Source organism: Cinclus cinclus, chromosome 4 (genome assembly GCF_963662255.1).
Source record: "Cinclus cinclus chromosome 4, bCinCin1.1, whole genome shotgun sequence".
Classification (NCBI taxonomy): Eukaryota; Metazoa; Chordata; class Aves; order Passeriformes; family Cinclidae; genus Cinclus; species Cinclus cinclus.
Genome location: NC_085049.1, coordinates 30,146,459 through 30,166,067, shown reverse-complemented (window position 1 = coordinate 30,166,067; position 19,609 = coordinate 30,146,459). Strand labels below are relative to the sequence as shown.

Genomic DNA, 19,609 nt, shown 5'->3' with positions numbered 1-19,609 from the left:
TGGTCAGTGAGGATGATGAGGATGAAGGCAGTTCCAGGTGTGGTCAGTGAGGATGAGGAGGATGAAGGCTGTTCCAGGTGTGGTCAGTGAGGATGATGAGGATGAAGGCAGTCCCAAGTGTGGTCAGTGAGGATGAGGAGGGGTGGGTCCTGCTAGGGGCTGCCTTCAGGGGGTTTCTGTACCTGTTCTGTTTCTGTACCAATCTCCAGGGATCTCTCACAGGACAGCAGTGACAGCATCTGCAGGGGAAACACCTGGATGCTCCCAGAGCATCGCTCAGGATGTGCAAAGGGACAGGCCCTGTGCCACAGGGCAGCACAGGAGAGGGGAGCAGCGCACCTGAGCAGGTGGGAGAGCACGTGCTTGTGCAGGGAAGATCCTTTTTCTTTCTCTTTTCTATTTCATCTTCCCAGTCCCTCCCCAGTGCCTCCAGACCCTGCCAGTGACCCCAGAAAAGAGAGGAGTTGGAGGGAAAAGCAGTTTAAGTTGAGGGGACATTTCATTTTCCATTATTGTCTGTGTTTAAATTGGAGGGGAGCCCCTTCACCTGCAACTTTAAGGGTATCAATTAAAGGAAAACTTCCCTTTTCCATTATTTAAGGTTTAATTGAGGAAAAATTCTCCTTTTTCCAACACTCAAGTTATTTAAACATAGGGTCAAAGGGCAGAAAATGAGAGAAAAATGGCAGGAAACATGAGGTGAAAAATGGATGAGAAATATCAGGGGGAAAGGGAGGGTTATGTGAGGTAATTAAGACTTGTGCATTAATTAACTGGGAATTTATGAACATACCCGTGCAAAAAAGGAGAAATATTGTCTTACTTTTTGAGAGAAAATCTGGCAGAATCAGTCCCAGGAAGGTTTTCAGGTCTGAAAATTCTGTTTTGAAAGAAAGGCAACTTGGGTATTTCTAAGAATTGCCTTTACTTTTTATAGGCAGGTCCTTCTTGAAAGGAATTCTGTATTAACATCATAAAAAATCCAGATTCTGAAATGACCAAGGAGGATCGCAAATGCATGTAGGAGAACCTAATCAAAAAGAAAGACATCTCATTTGCTGCACCAAGGTGTTAATAAATTCCCAATTAATATCTGCATGAGCACCTAGGTACTTCATGCATAAGTGCCCAGTTAATTTATCCATGAGCATCCAATTAAATCTGCCCTCCATATGCCTTAGCATAGCTTCTGACAGGACTTCCATGATATTCCCTGACACAGAGGTGAGGCAAACAGGTTGGCAGTCACCAGGACCCTCCTTTCTACCCTCTTTAACTATGGGGACAATGTTTCCCTTATTCCAGTCCCCTGGGACTTCAGCTGATTGCCATGACTTTTCAAATATCCTAGAGAGTGTCCTAGCTGATTAGGGATTCTGTAGAATCACAGCAGGTGTCTGTGGTGTCCCTGTTGATAGGAGCAGGAAGCAGGATTCTGCAGCTTTTTGGGATGACCCATGTGGAATGTAGTGATTTTATCATGTACAGAGCTTTAAAAGGCTCACATTAAGTGTGCAAGGGGAGCAAGTATTTTTTACATTACTGGGAGTGGTGGGACATTACTACAGCTGATGATATTTTACAGGATAATTTGCCTGTCATTTATAGAATAAAAAATATCACTGTATGACATCTCCTAAATTTATGTTTACACTGCACAGAAAACCTGACCTAATTGTTGACACATGCAATGCAGTGATACAGAGACAATTCTGTGTTTGCCAGAAGCAAAATGTATTTTAAAATTACTCCCCATCATTCTCTTCTTCAAATGAGTCAGTTCCCACTTCTTCATAGTCCTTTTCCAGGGCAGCCAGGTCCTCTCGGGCCTCTGCAAACTCTCCCTCCTCCATGCCTTCACCCACATACCAGTGCACAAAAGCTCTCTTGGCGTACATCAGGTCGAACTTGTGGTCGAGCCTCGCCCAAGCCTCGGCGATGGCCGTGGTGTTGCTCAGCATGCAGACTGCTCGCTGGACCTGGGCTAAGTCTCCTCCAGGAACAACCGTAGGAGGCTGGTAGTTGATCCCAACCTGGAGACGGGAATGTGAGAGAAGGCTGTAAAAGAGCAGGAGCAGGAGGCAAAGAGCTGAAGAAATGTGAGTGAAGTTCACGGTCACTGGGGAAAAGTGGTGCCAGATGGCAAATGCCATTACAAGTGTCAAAGAGCGTGATACACACTCACTTTAATATCTATACTGTTCTACTATTTAATGATGGGTTTGCAGCTTTCTTAACAGCTACTCAGTACTCTATATAGAGTTTCATCAAGATACTTGGTAGAAACTAATATAAAAAGTTGGTTCCCACTTGAAAGTTTTCATTGTTGAAGGAGCTGTTTGTATGACAAATATTTTTCCACTGTTAATATCTTATTGTTGAAAATATGTTTCCCAACCCTGCTGTGTAGCCAGTGGAGAAAGGCTGTATAATATTTACAGGTTAACTAAGAGATTCCCTAATATCAGCATTTCTTTAATTAATTTTATCAGTTTTGGTATTTCCTGAATTTTAGATTTTGCCTCAGAGGCAAAGCTTATTGTCTGTTCCAGAGGTCAGGTCTGAAATTAAAACTTTTTTAAATTTAAACCCATACACACTTTGAATTTCCACTTATATAAATATGTAAGAGCCTATGTCATTGGGATGTCCAAAGGAGAAAAAACACCATTTATATAAATGCATCCTTCTTATGTTCACTGGGAAATATCTATATTCCCCCATGTTCAGGGGAAAATAGGAGAAACAGACAAGCTTTCTACTAGAGTGAACCTGCCCTTAAAACACTAAAGAGAAGCTCATGGCAGCCCAGCCCTACTCACCTTGAAGCCTGTTGGACACCAGTCGACAAACTGGACAGTTCTTTTGGTCTTGATGGCAGCAATGGCCACGTTGACGTCCTTGGGGACAACATCACCGCGGTAGAGCATGCAGCAGGCCATGTACTTGCCGTGCCTCGGGTCACACTTCACCATCTGGTTGTTGGGCTCAAAGCAGGCATTGGTGATCTCAGCCACGGAGAGCTGCTCGTGGTGGGCTCTGTCGGAGGAGATGATGGGGGCGTAGGTCACCAGGGGGAAGTGGATGCGTGGGTAGGGCACCAGGTTGGTCTGGAACTCGGTCAGGTCCACATTGAGGGCGCCGTCGAAGCGCAGCGAGGCGGTGATGGAGGACACGATCTGGCTGATGAGGCGGTTCAGGTTGGTGTAGGTGGGGCGCTCGATGGCCAGGTTCCGGCGGCAGATGTCGTAGATGGCCTCGTTGTCCACCATGAAGGCACAGTCCGAGTGCTCCAGTGTGGTGTGCGTGGTCAGGATGGAATTGTAGGGTTCCACCACGGCCGTGGAGACCTGAGGGGCTGGGTAGATGGCAAACTCCAGTTTGGACTTCTTTCCATAATCCACAGAGAGGCGTTCCATCAGCAAGGATGTAAATCCAGAGCCAGTACCGCCACCAAAGCTGTGGAAGATCAGGAATCCTTGCAGTCCAGAGCAGGCATCAGTCTAGAAAGCAAAAGAGAAAGTGAAACATCAGCAGCTGAAAAAGGTGGAAAAGACTGTTATGTGAACTTATCCTGAGCTGAAGGAGTAAGCAGTCATAGGGAGTATGCAGCATAGATTTCATGTCAAGTTTTCCTGGGAAAGAGCTGGTGATAATTCCAACCTTTGCTTCCCTCACTGTCTCAGCTTATGACATAGGGACCTGTCCAGGCCTCTCTCTCTCTGAACTTCACACTGCTCTGTTATTCTAGCTGAATGTACAACTGCATAATCCACCCTTCAGTATCAGTACTGGTGCTGTAGGGCTGTGCTGATAATTAAAAATTACATACTCAGAACCACTTTATAAAAGTGCCTGGAGGCGTGCAGCTGAGAAGTGAACTACTGGGCTTCTCTCTTCTGTACCATATGCAAGACATCCTCTGTATGACTTCCAATCTCTTTTCTTGGTAGCTTTTGCAATTAACAAGCTGTTAGTTCTGCCCTTCTTTCTTCTGCAGAGTCCAAACTGCTGTTTTTCAAAACTACTGGGACTTACCAGCTTACGGACACGATCCAGCACCATATCAATGCTTTCCTTGCCAATGGTGTAGTGCCCACGGGCGTAGTTATTGGCTGCATCTTCTTTTCCAGTGATCAGCTGTTCTGGATGAAAAAGTTCTCGGAAGGTGCCAGCCCGTACTTCATCTGAAGAAGAAAGAGAAATTGTACGAATATGCTCCAGTGCCAACAAATTCTGGTTGTTGCTGTTGGCATCAATGCATGCCCTCAGTCACGGGAGGTCATGATGCCAAAAGACAGATGCTGATGGAGAAGGGAAATGTCTCCAGAGCATTTTGTCGTCGTTGCATTTGATTGATTTGTGCTGAATCTTCAGTCCAGCCAGTTATCTTCTCATGAGCTTGTCAGTGACAAGTACAGCCTGCATCCACAAGTCCCCAGGAAAAAAAGTGCAAACAAATTCAGGTGTCCCAATTTTTAGGTGTTCTTATATTATTAGAGGGAAGCGGTCAAGCTCCCAATTTGAATCCAAACTGAAGAAAAGCAGAATTCGAATGGCAAAAATATCATGATAAAGAAACCCAAAAGTTAAAAATTTATCCAAACAGAAGTTATGCACCACATGTACCAGCTATTAAACTGCTAGGGATCCTTCTGTTCCTATGTTTGTAATACCTGTGACAGAATCTGGCATCCTGTGTCACAAGAAAATCAATTTTATGCTACCTAGTGGTAGCCCAAGGTACAAAGGGCTGTTTTGTGCCAGTGAAGACTGGTGGCACTCGATGGTGATATGAGGAAAAGCAATCTCATCTCCATTTTGCAGGTTTATTTCTATACTGACCTACCACAGTTGGCTCCAAGTCCACCATTACAGCCCGTGGCACGTGCTTCCCAGTGGCTGTTTCATTGAAAAATGTGGTGAAAGAGTCATCAGAGCTGAGTTTATCTGGCAGGTCCTTGAAGGTGCCATCGGGCTGAATGCCGTGCTCCAGGCAGAAGAGCTCCCAGCACGCATTTCCTATCTGCACTCCAGCCTGGCCAACATGAACAGAGATGCACTCACGCTGAGGGGAGAGTGGAGAGGAAGGGTCAGAAAAAACAGTGTACCTTAGCTCTCTTTATTCCTGGTGGTTACATTTTCCCAGTGTATTGCTTTGCCAAAAAACTGGCGAGTTGTCACTGTCAGCTGTTCATAATGAGACCGCACATGCACATACCAAATTACTGAGACAGTTCTTTAAAAAAATTAGATCTGTGTGCTGTACTATAGAAGTATATTAAAACTGTCAGGAAGAAATTTCAATTGCACAAACCCCACCTTTCTTCCTGGATTGGCCCTGCTGAGGAGCACATCCCAGTTGAGTTTATTTTTACTCCTGGATGGAACCTGACACAGCCACGTGGCATCCTTTACCTTTATGTAACCCAAGGCTGGTGATGTCTTTTAATCCTTCTGCCCTCTGATAGCAGGCTAGTGTGGTGTAGTGGTTTAGATTAGTTAATTTTAATATACTTATTTTTTGTTGTGAGATAGGATTAGGAGTAAAAGTAAGGTAGGTTTTAAACTTGAAGGGTGTAAAGAAAACTTTTATTAACAACATAAAGGAATAATAAATTTAGAATAAATCTTTTAGACCACCCCTCCTTTCCTCTCCTATATTTACTTCCATAAATGCCCTCTTCTAAGTACCAATTAATACAAAACCAGCACACGTAGGAACTTGGAAGAGCTGCTTTCATCTAAGGAAATTATTTCAGATTTTCTTGGTCTAAACAAAGGTTCCTTCCAGCTCCTGAGCAGACATTAATTTTACATCACAGGTCCATTGCTTGTCAGGCAGTGCCATTGCAGTATCGTGTATTTGCATGATTTTCAGCATTGTTTCTGTGGCAGCAGGAGGAGAAAACTCTGTAACACCAGACTAAAGTAGGCAGCTGTCAGTTGCTCTCAAATCCTGTACACTTAGAAGTACAGGATCATGAAGGCCCTAGTGCTGGATTTCATAAGATCACAAACAGAATTATAAAGTAAATACTTTGGGTTAGTCCCAACAATTGCAACACTGGGTGTAGTGAAAGGCATTTTTTTGATGAGTGAGTGGTCTCAAGCATGTGGATTTTTTCAGATTTGGTTTCCTCTTTGGAGCAATTAAAGCTGCCTGAGTTCTGATTTTCTGATACCCAAAGACCTGTCTTTACTAGGGAGTAAAAAAAAAAAAAGTCAGGTTATAGTACTGAACACTTGACTGTGATCTCCTGTGCTGATTGATAATTCAAAAAACTGGCACAGTTGTGGCTTAGGCCAGTTCATATTTTTCCAGACAATGCTCGGACACAATGGAGAAAACAATCAGTTTTCAAGAATGGTTTCCAGCAAGCAAGTCACTGACCACTGCCAGGGTTTGGAAAGGGGAGGAGAATTGAGATGCCCTGCTATGAAGGAGGCCTGGCTTTAAGGGCAGAGGATGCTTTTCACTCATTCTTGTTTTGTAATATTGCATTTAGAGATAACCAATGGCGCTATCAGATTTGACCAGTTAATTTTTTTAAATTAAATTCTGTAACTGCTTACCCAGCAAAATAATTCTGTGTCCTGAGAATGAAATGTATTCTCCCCAAAACGAAATTTTCAGTCACACTGTGTGACCAGCATCATCTCTGGAGCAGTGTTTCCTTCACAAATTGACACATATTTGTGTTTAAGAAACGTAACCGAATACATTTTTTCAGAAGCAATGAGAATTTCAAAAGGCATCACTGCCCCAGCTAGTTATCTCCAGAAGTTCAAATGAACATGAAAGCTCAATTTAAATCTCTCATTCAATAATAATAAATTAATTCTGTTCAGTACTCATATCTAAGCTGCTGACTCTGCAAATGCATGTGCTCTTAAGTGTACTTGCACAACCCAGTTTTTCTCAACTGAGTTTTGCAAAAAGTGTCTGAGTTATTTAAGTGACAATGGGGCTTCATAAATCAGTGTGTTGCAATCTGGAGGATTACTCAGGAGACACCAAAGGCATATTTGGGCTTAGAGAATTCAGTTAATGCTGACTTTCCACAGGGCAGGCTCCTGCCTTTTCTTTCAAATCCCAGGGTGAATCTGTGAGGCAGCAAGAAAAATAAGGGTTTCTTTTCTTTTCAAACACAGCAATGAGGCAAGCTGGCTTTTAAAAAGAGTATCTTTTAAAGCAAAACTACAGTTACAAGTCAAGCAATATTTTAAACCTAAAGAGTTGCTTTGCTCACTTCTTCAGGTCTGTAGAGGAATTGGTCTGTTTTTTTCACAGGTAGAACAAGTCAATGCTGCCTTTAGAAGTTAATACTGTAAAACTTCATATAGGACTGTAGTTGAAGACTTTCCAGACTGAGTTTTCAGCTGCTCTAGTTTGAAACCATACTTCAACCCTGCTTTATGAGCCATTTCATCTTGTCCTACCCCAGCAGTAATTTGGAAATATTCTGCCAAAGAGAAAAGACAGTGAAAATAGGGTTTCTGATTTTGCATAAACAGCATTAAAATAGATGCCAGACCTTTAGCAGGGAAGACAGTGGGCCTTCTTCAGCGCCACAGTCAGTGTAAACTGATCTTTATGTGATATTTTAACTTGGACTCTCCTCCAAACTCATGTTTCACATCCCACCCTTAATCTACCAGGACTGGTATAACAAAGAAACAGCAGAAAGGACCAGATCCTTTGTGAAACTAAATCTGGGACAGCTTTGACTCTTAAAAAACCAAATAATTACTGGGCTCCAGGATTAACTGGAAAAGGCAGACTTTAGTCTTCCAGCTGTTCCACAAACACGCTCACTTCCCTGGGTCTGGGAAGCCTGTGTTTTGCCTGCAAGATGAGCTGGCAGAAAGTTCTTCCTCCGCACCAAAATTAGACTCAGTGCTAGAGATATACTGGGGTACAAGGTGAAATAGATTTTTTCACATTCTAAGAGGTTTTGAGAGATTTCTACAAATTTATAACAATCCCCCAATGCTTACAAACAAAGGGCATTCTGTCACTTAAATGCAGAAGTATATATAAAAGGATTCATGGACTCCAGAAACACACGTGCATACCCAGTATAGCTATGGACAGTATAGCCATTGGGGCTAAGTTAATTTAAAACAGACACAAAGGTAAATAACTTTTTTCGGTTTATTTCTAAAAAAAAATTATATCGTATGAAAATTAACTGCTGTTGAGAAAATGTGGTCACAACACAAAGTACCAAACAGCTAAGACTCCACATCTAATTTATCTTATAATTCCACTCATTAGGGACTCTCTGAAGAAAACTTAATGCCGTAATGCTTCAGTGAGATTTTATGCACTGCTTTCCCATCTTCTTATGTGGCAAGTGGTGTGTGAGATTAGGACTCCGTGGCAAAATCTACTGATAACAAGAGCAGACCCCGCTGCCTCCCTTCACCCACAGCCCTCCCAGTCCCCCTTACCATGGTGCTCCCACATCCCCCTTACCATGGTGTCTCCAGAGGTGTTTCCCTCCTTTGGGATCACTGGTCTGTGCTGGAGCCTGGCTCTGGGCTGCAGGGCAGGAGGCACCCAGGGCCCGGCACCTGCCACTGCACTTCAGTGTCACAGCGCAGGGGAAAGAGGTCACCCTGCTGCTCCAACACCCTCCTGTGCAAATCCACCCACTCAGAGACACCCCAGGCTTCAAACTCAGTGCAGCTAGGCACACTTGTTAATTTGGAGTGTGGCCATGTAACACTGCGCCTTCTCACACCTTGGGATTTTTCATCACCTGCAACACACACACCATTAAGTGCAGCCACCACCACCACCACTTCACTCCTTCTGTGCTCATTCACCACTGGAAAGCAGCAGCTTCTCTCAGTAGAGAAATCCTCATGTTTGCAACCCCTAGGTAACAAAGAGGAAGGCACATTTAATTGCTTAAATCTGCATTATGTATCCCCAGAGTTTAAAAATGTACTGTTTATGATGATGTTTAATTAGCAGATATTAAATAGACAATTCCTAAAATGTAAGTTAGTCTACTCTGACATTATGATATTAATATATTTTTCTGCAACTGTTTGGCAACCAGAATAGAAGCATCTTCTTTAACACCTACATTTTAACAGTGAGAAATAGTTAATACTGTTTTTTATAAACTCACTTTGGTATAGTCTTCATTTTGCTGTTCTTTACATAAACCTGCAAATCATTACTCTTTTGGCTGGGAAAAGCTACACAGCCATAATTTCTGGAGCCATAATTGTTTTTTAACAAAGAATTTCCATTATGATTTCCATCTGCTGCTTTGTTTAAGATGAATCTCAGAGTTCTTCAGATTATTGCTTTGAGACTAAGGAATGGGTTGCTCTAGTGTTTTTCTTCCAATGGAAGTGGTAACATTCCAGACAAGCTCTGGTGCTCTGGATAATCTGAAATATTAATGCTCACAGCTTCAGAGAATCAGGAAAAAGTCTCACAGCAAATACTCTGAGCAGTTCACCACCTGAAACCTCTCAGGCACACTCTGAGACAACATATCAGCTCTAGCAGTGAGGAGCTCTAAAAGAGGTTTGTGAATTACTGAATTATTTGCAACTTCATCCTTTGTGGCATTTTCTCTGCCAGTGGAAGTCCATAGAGACATGAGGCAGATATGGATCTGAAGTCTTGGAAAGTAAGTCATCTTGGTGAGTGCTGGCATTCAACCTCTGTAGGCAGACAGTCAGATGCTATACGAAACTTAAAGCCTTTTTCTCTAATTAAGAGCTAGACACATCTCTGAAAATAGCATTTTTGAATAATCCAGAACTCAGAAGTACTGTTGCACTGCTTTAACCACAGCTGGCAACTGAGCACTGATCAGAAGAGTAAGAGAGAACCTGTGGGTTGAGGTACAGTTTAACACACAAAGCAGAAGTTGTGCACACAAGCAAAGGAAACCAAGGAGTGGATTCACACTTCCCATAGTTTTCAGCCACAACCAGGACAGCAGGGCTCCATCATTGGCTCAGGAAGACAAACGCCATCACTCTGAATGTCTTCCCCTTTCTCCTTTTTCCCCCAATTCATATATATACACACACACATATGCTGGGCAATATGCTGGATATTGAAATACATCAAGATGCAAGTGAAGGACAGTTAAATGTTTTTTCTCCTCTACTGGAAGTCCATCACTCCCTCTCTGATGGGAGGTAAGTTAACAGATTGGTTAGTTAAATGAATCATCAACAGTATCAGAATCATGGGTTATTTTAGAACATTATTGTGCCATTTTACAAAGCAGTGCACTCTTAGTAAGTTCTGAGGTGATCACACAAAATCCTCTTTACTTTTTAATTTGGGATGTGTAAGTCTTTTCATTTCCCATACATCATAATACCTTCCCCAGAAAGTGAGTGAGGATTTAAACATTTTCCTTGTGCTCCCTGTATAACTGTTTCCTGTTAATCTATTGCCACCTGCTGGGAGAACCATCTGAATCTCATTTCAGGATTTCTGAACTTCCTGAGTCTACTAATTAAGTACTTGTGTAACACTGCTACATTTGATAAAATACTGGTTTTCAGGCAATATCCCTGAAACAAAGAACTGTGTTACATATTTTTACTTTTTATTTGTAGAGTTTTCTCCCCTAATACAGTAAGGTCAAAACTATAGTTAGTTCTAATTTAAAGATACATTTATCTAATAATGATGAATACCAGGTACTTTATTCTTGGTAGTATTGGTCTTGGCCATCCCAAAATGCAGACTTACACCCTACCAACATCACCAGTGGATTAGATCTTGTCAGATTCATTGAGGTGACATTCTCTACTTAAATATGCTGAAACTATGAAACAGTGTGAAACAATTCTGGAAAACTTTCATATACTTTGTAGTGAGTGAATCAATTAACACCATTTTTTTTTTAATGTACTCAATCACAGCACAAACAAGCAGCACTACAAAGAGGTAAATCAGTAGTCACTTTATTATAAAAATTAGATACTGCAATTTTAGTATTAATTGCAAAAAATACCTGATAGCTTATTTCTGCCTTCTTGTTTTCTCATGATGAATTAAAAACAATATAAATTCTAAATCAGCTGTACTCCAATAAAGTCAAGGTTCCCAACCTACACTTAAAATAAAGTTGAATGTTAAAAGTCCTGGTAAATGACACTTAACAGCATTCTAAAAACTATGCATGGCCTGTTGAAACCACTGGTCCAAACCATCCTCCAAAACATCATCTCTGCCATCCAACTAAAAATTATGCCAGAAGACTACAGCAAAAAGTTTTCATTACCCAACAGTCCCTTTGATAAGAATTTGGTCTGACTTCAGAGTGAAGTTTGCCATTTCATTAACTGGCTTACAAAAGACTTAACCTGAGGCCTTGCAAAGCAGGGGGGCAGAAGACTCATCCTGGTCATTTCTTGGAAGAGCTCAACTCCAGACAGAGCTTCTGTGTTTCATTCCACTTGATTTCACATCAAGTGTTGGTTTCAGTATTGTAACTCCACTTATAGTTGGATTACAGGAACCATTTCGTAGTTGCCCTAGGAAGGCTGCTCTTCCCTGTGTGTGCAGAGTATATAAGAAATTACTCTTTTATATGGAGAAGCACTATGTGCTACTTAACCTGGTGTAGAGTCCTAGCAGAGACAAAAATTTTGGGGAGGGATATGGGATTGGTTTGAGCTTTAAAATCTCTTGAGACAACTAGGCAAGGTCATTACTGTATTCATGAATAACCTGCCTGAGTTTGTCTGACAATAATGCTGGAGTGTTGCTCTTTCTGGGATAATTTAAGATGAAACAGACAACTATTTTTAGTTGTGAAGATTTGACTGTTTGCAAAGTGTCCCAATAGGCAGCAAAGCATCAGCTCACACACAGTCTGAGGGTACCAACACACCCATATGTGTGAAGAAAACAAGAACAGCTATCACCCAGGAGTATGGTTATTGCTAGAGACAAAGGGCACTACTGCTGTGAGACACCACATTGGGATCTGCACTGGCTACTTCTCTCTTTTGGTGTGGTCCCACACAACACTTTGCTGTTTGGGCTGACACCAGTGTGTTTACAGCCTTTTGACACAGGTGATGGGATGACAGAGGCCAGTTTGTCTGCAGCCTCTCGTCTTTAACTTGTCCCCTCCAGCACACAACAGTTTGAAAGCAGTGTTTTGTCAGGTCAGTGCTCCCTCCTTGGAATTTACCCTTTGTCAATTGATGACAGATGGATGAACGGATGGAGGAGAAATTACTGTTCTACCCCAAACCTCCAATTTCTGCCCCAAGTGGTCAGAAATGGAGCTGGTCTGCACATGTACAATTTTCTTGGCACTGATCTGGGGAAGGTCTTGTGATATCAGAGAAGTTTATCTCTTTCTATAAAAAATAAACTTTTGTTCTGAATGGCAGAGCATTGCTAAATGACTCTCATCTAACCCAGGACTTTGGATACAAGGGGACTTGGGGAGCAATTCTAGATACAGAGAGAGACTTTTTGACATCTACACAAACAAAGCAAGAGGTAGGGAAAGAGCAAAAAAAGCAACAACTCCAGCTGTTGCTGGAGGACAATAACTGAGGACAATAACATAGAATGTGATTTTAAAAAAGAAATCTATTTCCTTACCACCACCACCAAGTGGTTCTAAGAATGACTAGGCAAGCACTAAGTGCTGAAATCTGCATTTAAGAAGAGTAGATACAGCAGAACAATCTTTGTGGTCCACCCACCTCATCCTTCTGGCTTAAATATTACTAAAATCCAGTGTGCCTGTCCAAAGAGGCATCAGTCACAAGAGAAACCATGGCTTTCAAAATGCAATAGGCTTTACTTTCTCCAGTGCTTCTCTTCCATGTGCTTGTCCTAAATTCCATGCTGCAGGAACTGGACTTTTCAGATATCTTCAGGCAAACCAGAATATTCCCCTAATCACTGGTACTCTGTTGCCTTTTACAGTCATGGCTCCAAGAACACTATTGCACTTGTTCAGAGAACTGCTCAGCATTTTCAAGGATGAAAACTTCTTCCATAGTTCATAACTGGCTACACAACCCTAACTCAAGAGACACATCCAAAGCAAAGTGTTTGAAAAGGAGGATTCTTACTCATTTTCAGATATGGAAGGAGTGGCTTTACCCTAGTGTTGGACAAGACCAAGCAAAATGTCAGGAATACTTGCTGTGGCTTCAAAATTCATACACCACCATTCTCAAGAAATTCCAGGAGTCCACAGGTGGTCAACTCAGATTTCAACAGTCCCTGAAGAGCCTGGTAAGATCCCCAAGACAAGGTGACACTTTCAGTGGAGGAAGACACTTAGTTTCGAATTGGAGGCCTGTGGATTGGAGAAAGCACAGCTGCCCAAGCTTGTCGGAAGAGCTGGACCAGTTTGTAAATGAATGGCAGTGACGTGGGAGAAGCTGCAAAGTAAAACAAAAAGGTAAAACTTACTAGGTAAAACCAGCAAGGTGAAACAAACATGCACTAAACATATTAAGAAAGAACTAGCCCCAGGCAGAGTTAATAAAAACCTAGTTCTCTTCCTTCCTTTGATGAGGATAAGGCTGAGTCTAGTCTAGCTCTGCCTGCCTCTCAGAGCCTGTTCCTTGTCTGCTGGAATGAATTTACAAAAACTGGCATATGTGGAGCTTCATCTTTCTACATGGACTGCAACTGGAAACACCAGACACACTAAGTTCCTAGTCACCCAGATTTTGTGTCTCCCTGAGACATTTACACAGACCAAATTTATTACGAGCAACCCATTTCTTCACCATAACGGAATTTGAGAAATTGTAAATCTTAATCCTATACCTGGATCTAATCTCACCACCACCAGGTACAGCAAAAAAGTAGCCAAGAGCATCTTCTTGTAAGGAAGTAAACAGAAGTGGTTTGACATGGACCTCAGTGCTCTACGTAGCAATGTCAGCATGGTCAGGAGCTTTTGGGACAGCACTCCTGGAAAACAAGAACAGAAAGGCTGTTAGGGCAAAGTAAAGTTTAAAAAGTAATCACACAGATATAGACAAAAAGGAACTAAAATATTGGAAGTCTGATTGCATGAGAGTTGGGTTGGGTTTGGGTTTTTTATATAACACGGAACACAGAAACAGTATGATTTTGTAATACAATTAATTATACTTCTTTTTTAGGCATCTACTTTACTACAATATGATCTTACACCACAGTAGTGCCAGCTTCTGTCCTGGGAGAAAACATCAAACGATTTACAGTTCTGGAGAAGAAGCAGTACTTTAAATGCTACACAGGCATTATTCTACCTTGCACTCAACTGTAAATGGAAATTAAGAAAACTGCACACAGACCCAACAAAATGTACCCTTTAAAGATTGCCCAGTAGTCTTAGTTTTCCTTTTTTACCTTTAAAAAGCCCTCCTAAACCCTCACAGTGCTTTTGATCCTGGACATTAATTGTCATCTCTTGATGTTGGCAGAGATTAAATATGCTTTGCAATTCTCAGCACAGGTACCATCAAGTCTTTCATTTCCTGCTGTGATACAGAGCGGGACTTTCTCATGGCCTCTTTATCATGGCAATATTCTTAATATTTAGTTAATACTTGCTACCCTTTGCCAGTAAGGGACCAGCTTGAAATGAAACTGTAAAAAAAAGAGCACAAACAACAGATGGAAAGCCCACCCAGAACAGTTTCTGTGGCTGGGTCTTGCTGTTCCTCAGCAGCTGAGCGTGCCTGTTCCTGCTGAGCCCACCGACAGCGACTCTCCAGGATAGTGCTGAGGAATTCCAGCTGCTGCTCGCTGTCAAACACGGCACAGCCCCGCACCAGCTCCTCCGCGCCCTCGAAGCGCCCCAGCGGCAGCAGCACCTGTGCCAGGTACAGCTCCAGCAGAGACCCGAACTCAGGGAGGCTCTGGTTGCCGTGGGCTCTCAGCCAGCTGCTGCCCACCTCCAGCATCACCTGCGGCTCCCTCACTTTGCTGTACAACAGGATACTGAAATGTAAAAGAGAAATATGAGAAAACCCCGAGTCTTTGTCGAAGCTGACATCCCTGACAGCTAGGTCAAGGTATGAATCAGGGTCTACATCAAAACACAGAGAGAATTCTGAGGCAGACAACAGGTGCAGCTATTGCTGTTACTCTCTCAGCATCACCCCTTTTGGACTTGATCACCAAGAAGCAATCTTGCAGGCATGCTCCACCACACATAGGTCAAGAACATGCCTGTCTCACACCAGGCAAAATAAAAATATCATGTAATACCCAAGCCTGGGGTGCTGTTACACCTAATGCAAGCCCTGTGTGTATATCTGACAGCAACAGAGAGAAACTCACCACAACTCCAGAACTTTTGGAGGGAGATGTTCAGGGACATTGTAATAGTGTAGAACCCAAGATAGAACTTCTCTCCACCGGTTCATCTCAGCCAGAGCCTGAATCCCCACAACACAAAGGGAGCATTTCACTTCTGCAAAACTGGTAAGGAACAGACACTTAAATAAGTGCTTCTTACAATAACATTTCCTCTTGCATCCCTTCCAGTGAGCTTCAGTGCAGCCCAGGTACTCCACAGGTCTCTGGCAGCTGCTTTCCCTCCTTGCCCTCTACTTGTCCCCTACAAAAAGGCTAATTCGACCTCTGAGGATATGCACTGTGACTGTACCACTGGGAACGAAGGGAAAGCTACTGGCACACCCCATTTCCCTCAAACACGCAGAGATGAAACATGTTAATATCGACAGGATAAAAGAAAGGATAAGACCCTACAGCTACGAAGGCCAGGGAGCGGCACAGCCGGCACTGAAGGACGCTGCAAATATAAGAGGTGCGGTCCAGCGGTCCAGCGGTCCGGCCTGCGACTGTTCGCGCTGCCGAACCGAAGTGTCTCATGGATACTTGTTGCCCAGTAAGACTGTTGCTGTTTTTCCACCCCAGAGCAGGGCAGGCACGGCCTGAAATTCGAAGCCAGCCCGGCGCTGATGCGACACCGAGCAGCTTCCCAGCGGCACCCCGTCCCCTGCGCTCGCCGGCACCGCCCGCACCTCTCGTGGCCGTGGCCGTGGCCGGGGCCCAGGCTGTCGCAGCCCGCCTCGCAGCGCTCCAGGGCGGCGGCGAAGTCGCGGTGCAGCACCAGCAGATCCGCCGCCTCCTCCAGCAGCGCGGCCGCCTGAGCCGGCCCCGGGGCCCAGGCGGGCGGCTCGCCCCGCATGGCACCGCCGGGAGGGCTCTGCCCGGCCCCGCAGGGCTCCGCCTCGGCCTCCGGCTCCGGCTCCAGCGCCGCCACCGCCCCCGCCGGGGCCCGGCTCCGCTCCGCTCCGCTCGGGCAGGCACCGGAAAGCCGCGATGGAGCCGGCCGGCAGCGGAAGGGCCGCCCCGGCCAGCATCCCTCGGGCCCGCGGGCCGCCGGGACGTGTAGTCGCTGCTGCGGGAGGGCATCGACGGCGGCCAGGGCGGGACGAGGGCATGCTCGGGGGCTGCAGCGTCTCTTACGGGGAAAGGCTGAGGAAGCTGGGTCAGTTCAGCCGTGGGAAGAAACGACAGAGAGGGAATATCTTTAACGTGTATCGATACCTGAAGAGAGGTGCTAAGAAGATAAAGGCAGGCTCTGTGGTACCAGGCAATAGGACAAGAGGCAATGGGCAGAAGCTGATGCGCAAGAAGTTCCACCTGGACAGGGGGAAGGACTTACCTGTGCGGTGACCATGCACTGAAACAGATTTCCCAGAGAAGGTGCGGAATCTCCCTTTATGGAGATGTTCCAGAATCGCCTGGATGCAATCCTGTGCTGTGTGCTCTGCAATGACCCTGCTAGAGCAGGGAGGTGGGACCAGATGACCACTGCTGTGGTCCATCCCCTGCTGTGACTCTGCGGGGATCAGCGGTGGAAAGCGGGGTCTCGAGGGACGCTCCGAGCGGCTGCGGGACCGAGATCGGTGCCTGTCCCTACCAAAAAGCTCTTCCTTCATTTTCCTTCTCGTGGGGCTGCCGAGGGAAAGGGGCAGAGCCGGCGCTGCCCACCTCGTCTGTTCTCCCTGCGGCCGCCGGGAGTCAGCCCAGCGCCGAGAATGTTCCAGCCGAGCCCCGAGATGTCCCAGCCGAGCCCCTAGAATGCCCCAGCCCTCCTGACTCCGGCCCGGAGCCGGCAGTTCGGTGCTAACGGGGGAGCGCTCCCCGCCGCTCCGCAGCGCCGCCCGGCCGGGTGAGAGATGCTCTCCGCTCCCATCCTTCCTCCGGGCACCTCTCCTCAGGCACCCCGTGCCCGCAGTTTTAAGCACGCTGTAAATGGAGTTCAGGCGTAATGACAACGTCCCCAGCAGTAACTCGGCAGGCAACGATTCGCGTTCTCCTGCGCTTGTTATTTAAAAACAACAGGGTGTCTTGGTTACAAGGTAATTACGGCAGTCATTGCAAACGCTTCTCAGAAATGGGTCTCCACAGGAGAGACGGGATTGATTCATCTTGTAACCTTTTCAAACAACTGACCCAGTTATCTGTCCCCCTACTATAATTATTTAATTAGAAATCAAATAGGCTAACACAAAGCATGCTGAAGAGCGAAAACATCTTTTCAAGGGGATTTCCTATGCCATTTCAAAGTGGCGAATATGATTAAAAACTTGATCAGAGCTCTCTTTTTCTAGGTAGTTGATTCCAGGAGGCAGGACCATGCACCTGCCCCTCTTGGAGCAGCAGAAGCACTCTGCAGTAGCAGCTTTTACGCAGTGGTGTATCCAAGAGGCTGGCACACCTCTTGGAAGGCACACCTCCCTTAACTGTGGAAGAGGTTCCTGAAGGATTCAGGCTGGCTAAGGTGAAACCACTGCACAGAAACATGTGAAAGGAAGGGCCCAGCAGCAAGCAAAGGCAGAGGTGAAGGCATTTCAGACTTCTGTTTCTGTTGCTCGGTGCTTGCAATTTAGAAAACAACATTCCTTTTTGGGAACTACAAGTCCCAAAGTGCACTGTGGGAAGAACGTGCCTCGTACCAGCCAGTGCCCAGCACAAATTCCCAAATATGGATAAGGAATCAAGTTAGAAAAAGACTCACACTGGCTGGATGCTCCTCACTGAGACTCAGAAAAGGACCGAGACAGCACAAAACCAAGGTGAGTTTGCGTTCTGCAAAGATGCCGTTTGAGGATTTCTTTCATGGGAAGCACCAGTAATGTGCTGTCCCTTAGAGGGGAAACCCAGCGCTGCTCTGGTGATGCTTGCAGTAGGTGTCGTGGTCACGGAGGCAGCTTTTGGAGCGGGGCTGTCGTTTTAGGTGGGGGAGTGAGCAGTAGGAGCTGCTGTGCTGCGGAGTGGGTCAGAACTGTTTCCCTGCAGATGCGCCCGGTGAATAAAGACCTATGGAAAGGCGGTGAGCTGCAACATTGATGCAGTTATGTTCGAGGGTCAGGGAGAGGTAGAATTTGCTCTGAACAGCAGCTCTGTATGTGTGGTTGTGTAAGAAGCCAAGGTGGACAAGTAGCCTTGGCTACTTGTAGTGACAACAATTACAGGTTAAATTAATTTCTCCGTTAGGCATGGTAGAATATTTTTGTAGTTCGCTTCTCTTCCTAGAGGGGACAGTGTAGTGCCTTGAAGGCCAACCCTCTTGCAGCTCACTGACCTGCAAATAACACTCAGTGATAGGATTGTTTAACTTTTAGGCCAGGAACAATTACCTATTTTACCAGCAATTTGTTAACAAGCAAAATGAAATAATTCTGAAATATAATCATCTTCGTGGAGATGAGAGATGCTTGAGTTCCATTGTCTGGCACACGTGAATCCTTGGCAGCTGACCTGGTCAGAGGCAGCACCAGCTCCTGCCTCTGTTTCTCTCCCTGGCAGTCAGGCAGACTCCTGGTGCAGCTCAGATGCTGTGTGTGGATGCTCACTCTGCTGCTGGCTGACGTCAAGTGCAGCTGGTCATCCCAGCACCCTCCTCCTGCTATGTAGGGTCATGGAGCAGCGCACCCAGCACTGCAAATGTAGGAGGTGCGGTCCAGACCGGGAGGGGAGCCTGAGACTGTTCGGCCGCTGAACCCAACTGTCACATGGATACTTGTTGCCAAATAAGAATGATGCTGTTTTTCCATCTTTCCTTGAATGGGAGCAGCTTAAATTGTCTTAAAGCAGGAAGGGTCCCTCTTGTACTTGAACTAGCAGGGCAATTTATTCTACTACACAAGCGCTGGAGGAAAGCAGTGTGTTTGCCTGAATAATGATTTCTAGTAACCAGAAAACTGAAGTTAAACAAACTTGCTGTCAGTGACAGGTAGTATGAGGGAGAGGGTTTTGTCTCCTGGGTGGGATGTCCACACCCAGCTCGTTGCCTTTTATATGAAGTCAAGGAGTTTTTTTTTTTCCTCGCAGTCATCCTGATTTTGTATAGGAGAAGAGAAATGAGTTTCATCAGGGCCTTGTTTGTGTGTGCATCACCTGTGGATTTACTGGCTCCCCTCCTCCCTCTCCTGCCAGGCAGTTCCAGGAGAGTTTAGAGTTACAGGCACCTGTGACAAGGCCTCCTGAGGTAAATCGCCTCAAGTGTTAATCCACATCTGACCAGCCCACGGTCACAGGGCCAGAGGACTGGCAATCAGTCTTTTTCTGTTGTCTCTTCTGTGTCAGTAGGCTGTTAAT

The 19,609-nt window shown here is 45.1% G+C and overlaps 2 protein-coding genes across 3 annotated transcripts; both read right to left on the bottom strand.

Annotated features, from left to right (window-relative positions):
- Positions 1-1,745: 1,745 nt before the first annotated feature.
- TUBA8 (tubulin alpha 8) lies at positions 1,746-13,023 on the bottom strand. 2 transcript variants are annotated; one of them, XM_062491008.1, is made up of 5 exons: positions 12,989-13,023; positions 4,846-4,940; positions 4,039-4,187; positions 2,823-3,503; positions 1,746-2,033 (listed from the first exon to the last, which is right to left on the bottom strand). In XM_062491008.1, the coding sequence occupies exons 1-5, from the start codon at positions 13,021-13,023 to the stop codon at positions 1,746-1,748; spliced, it is 1,248 nt and encodes a 415-aa protein (XP_062346992.1). The 2 variants fall into 2 exon arrangements, with proteins under 2 accessions (XP_062346992.1, XP_062346994.1); XM_062491010.1 differs by lacking the exon at positions 12,989-13,023 and having other exon boundaries at positions 4,846-5,065.
- Positions 13,024-13,309: 286 nt separating this feature from the next.
- On the bottom strand, positions 13,310-16,187 carry PEX26 (peroxisomal biogenesis factor 26). The gene is made up of 5 exons (XM_062491007.1): positions 16,021-16,187; positions 15,314-15,454; positions 14,658-14,971; positions 13,808-13,954; positions 13,310-13,413 (listed from the first exon to the last, which is right to left on the bottom strand). Exons 1-5 carry the CDS (start codon positions 16,185-16,187, stop codon positions 13,310-13,312), a joined length of 873 nt encoding a protein of 290 aa, XP_062346991.1.
- Between the last annotated feature and the right edge of the window lie 3,422 nt (positions 16,188-19,609).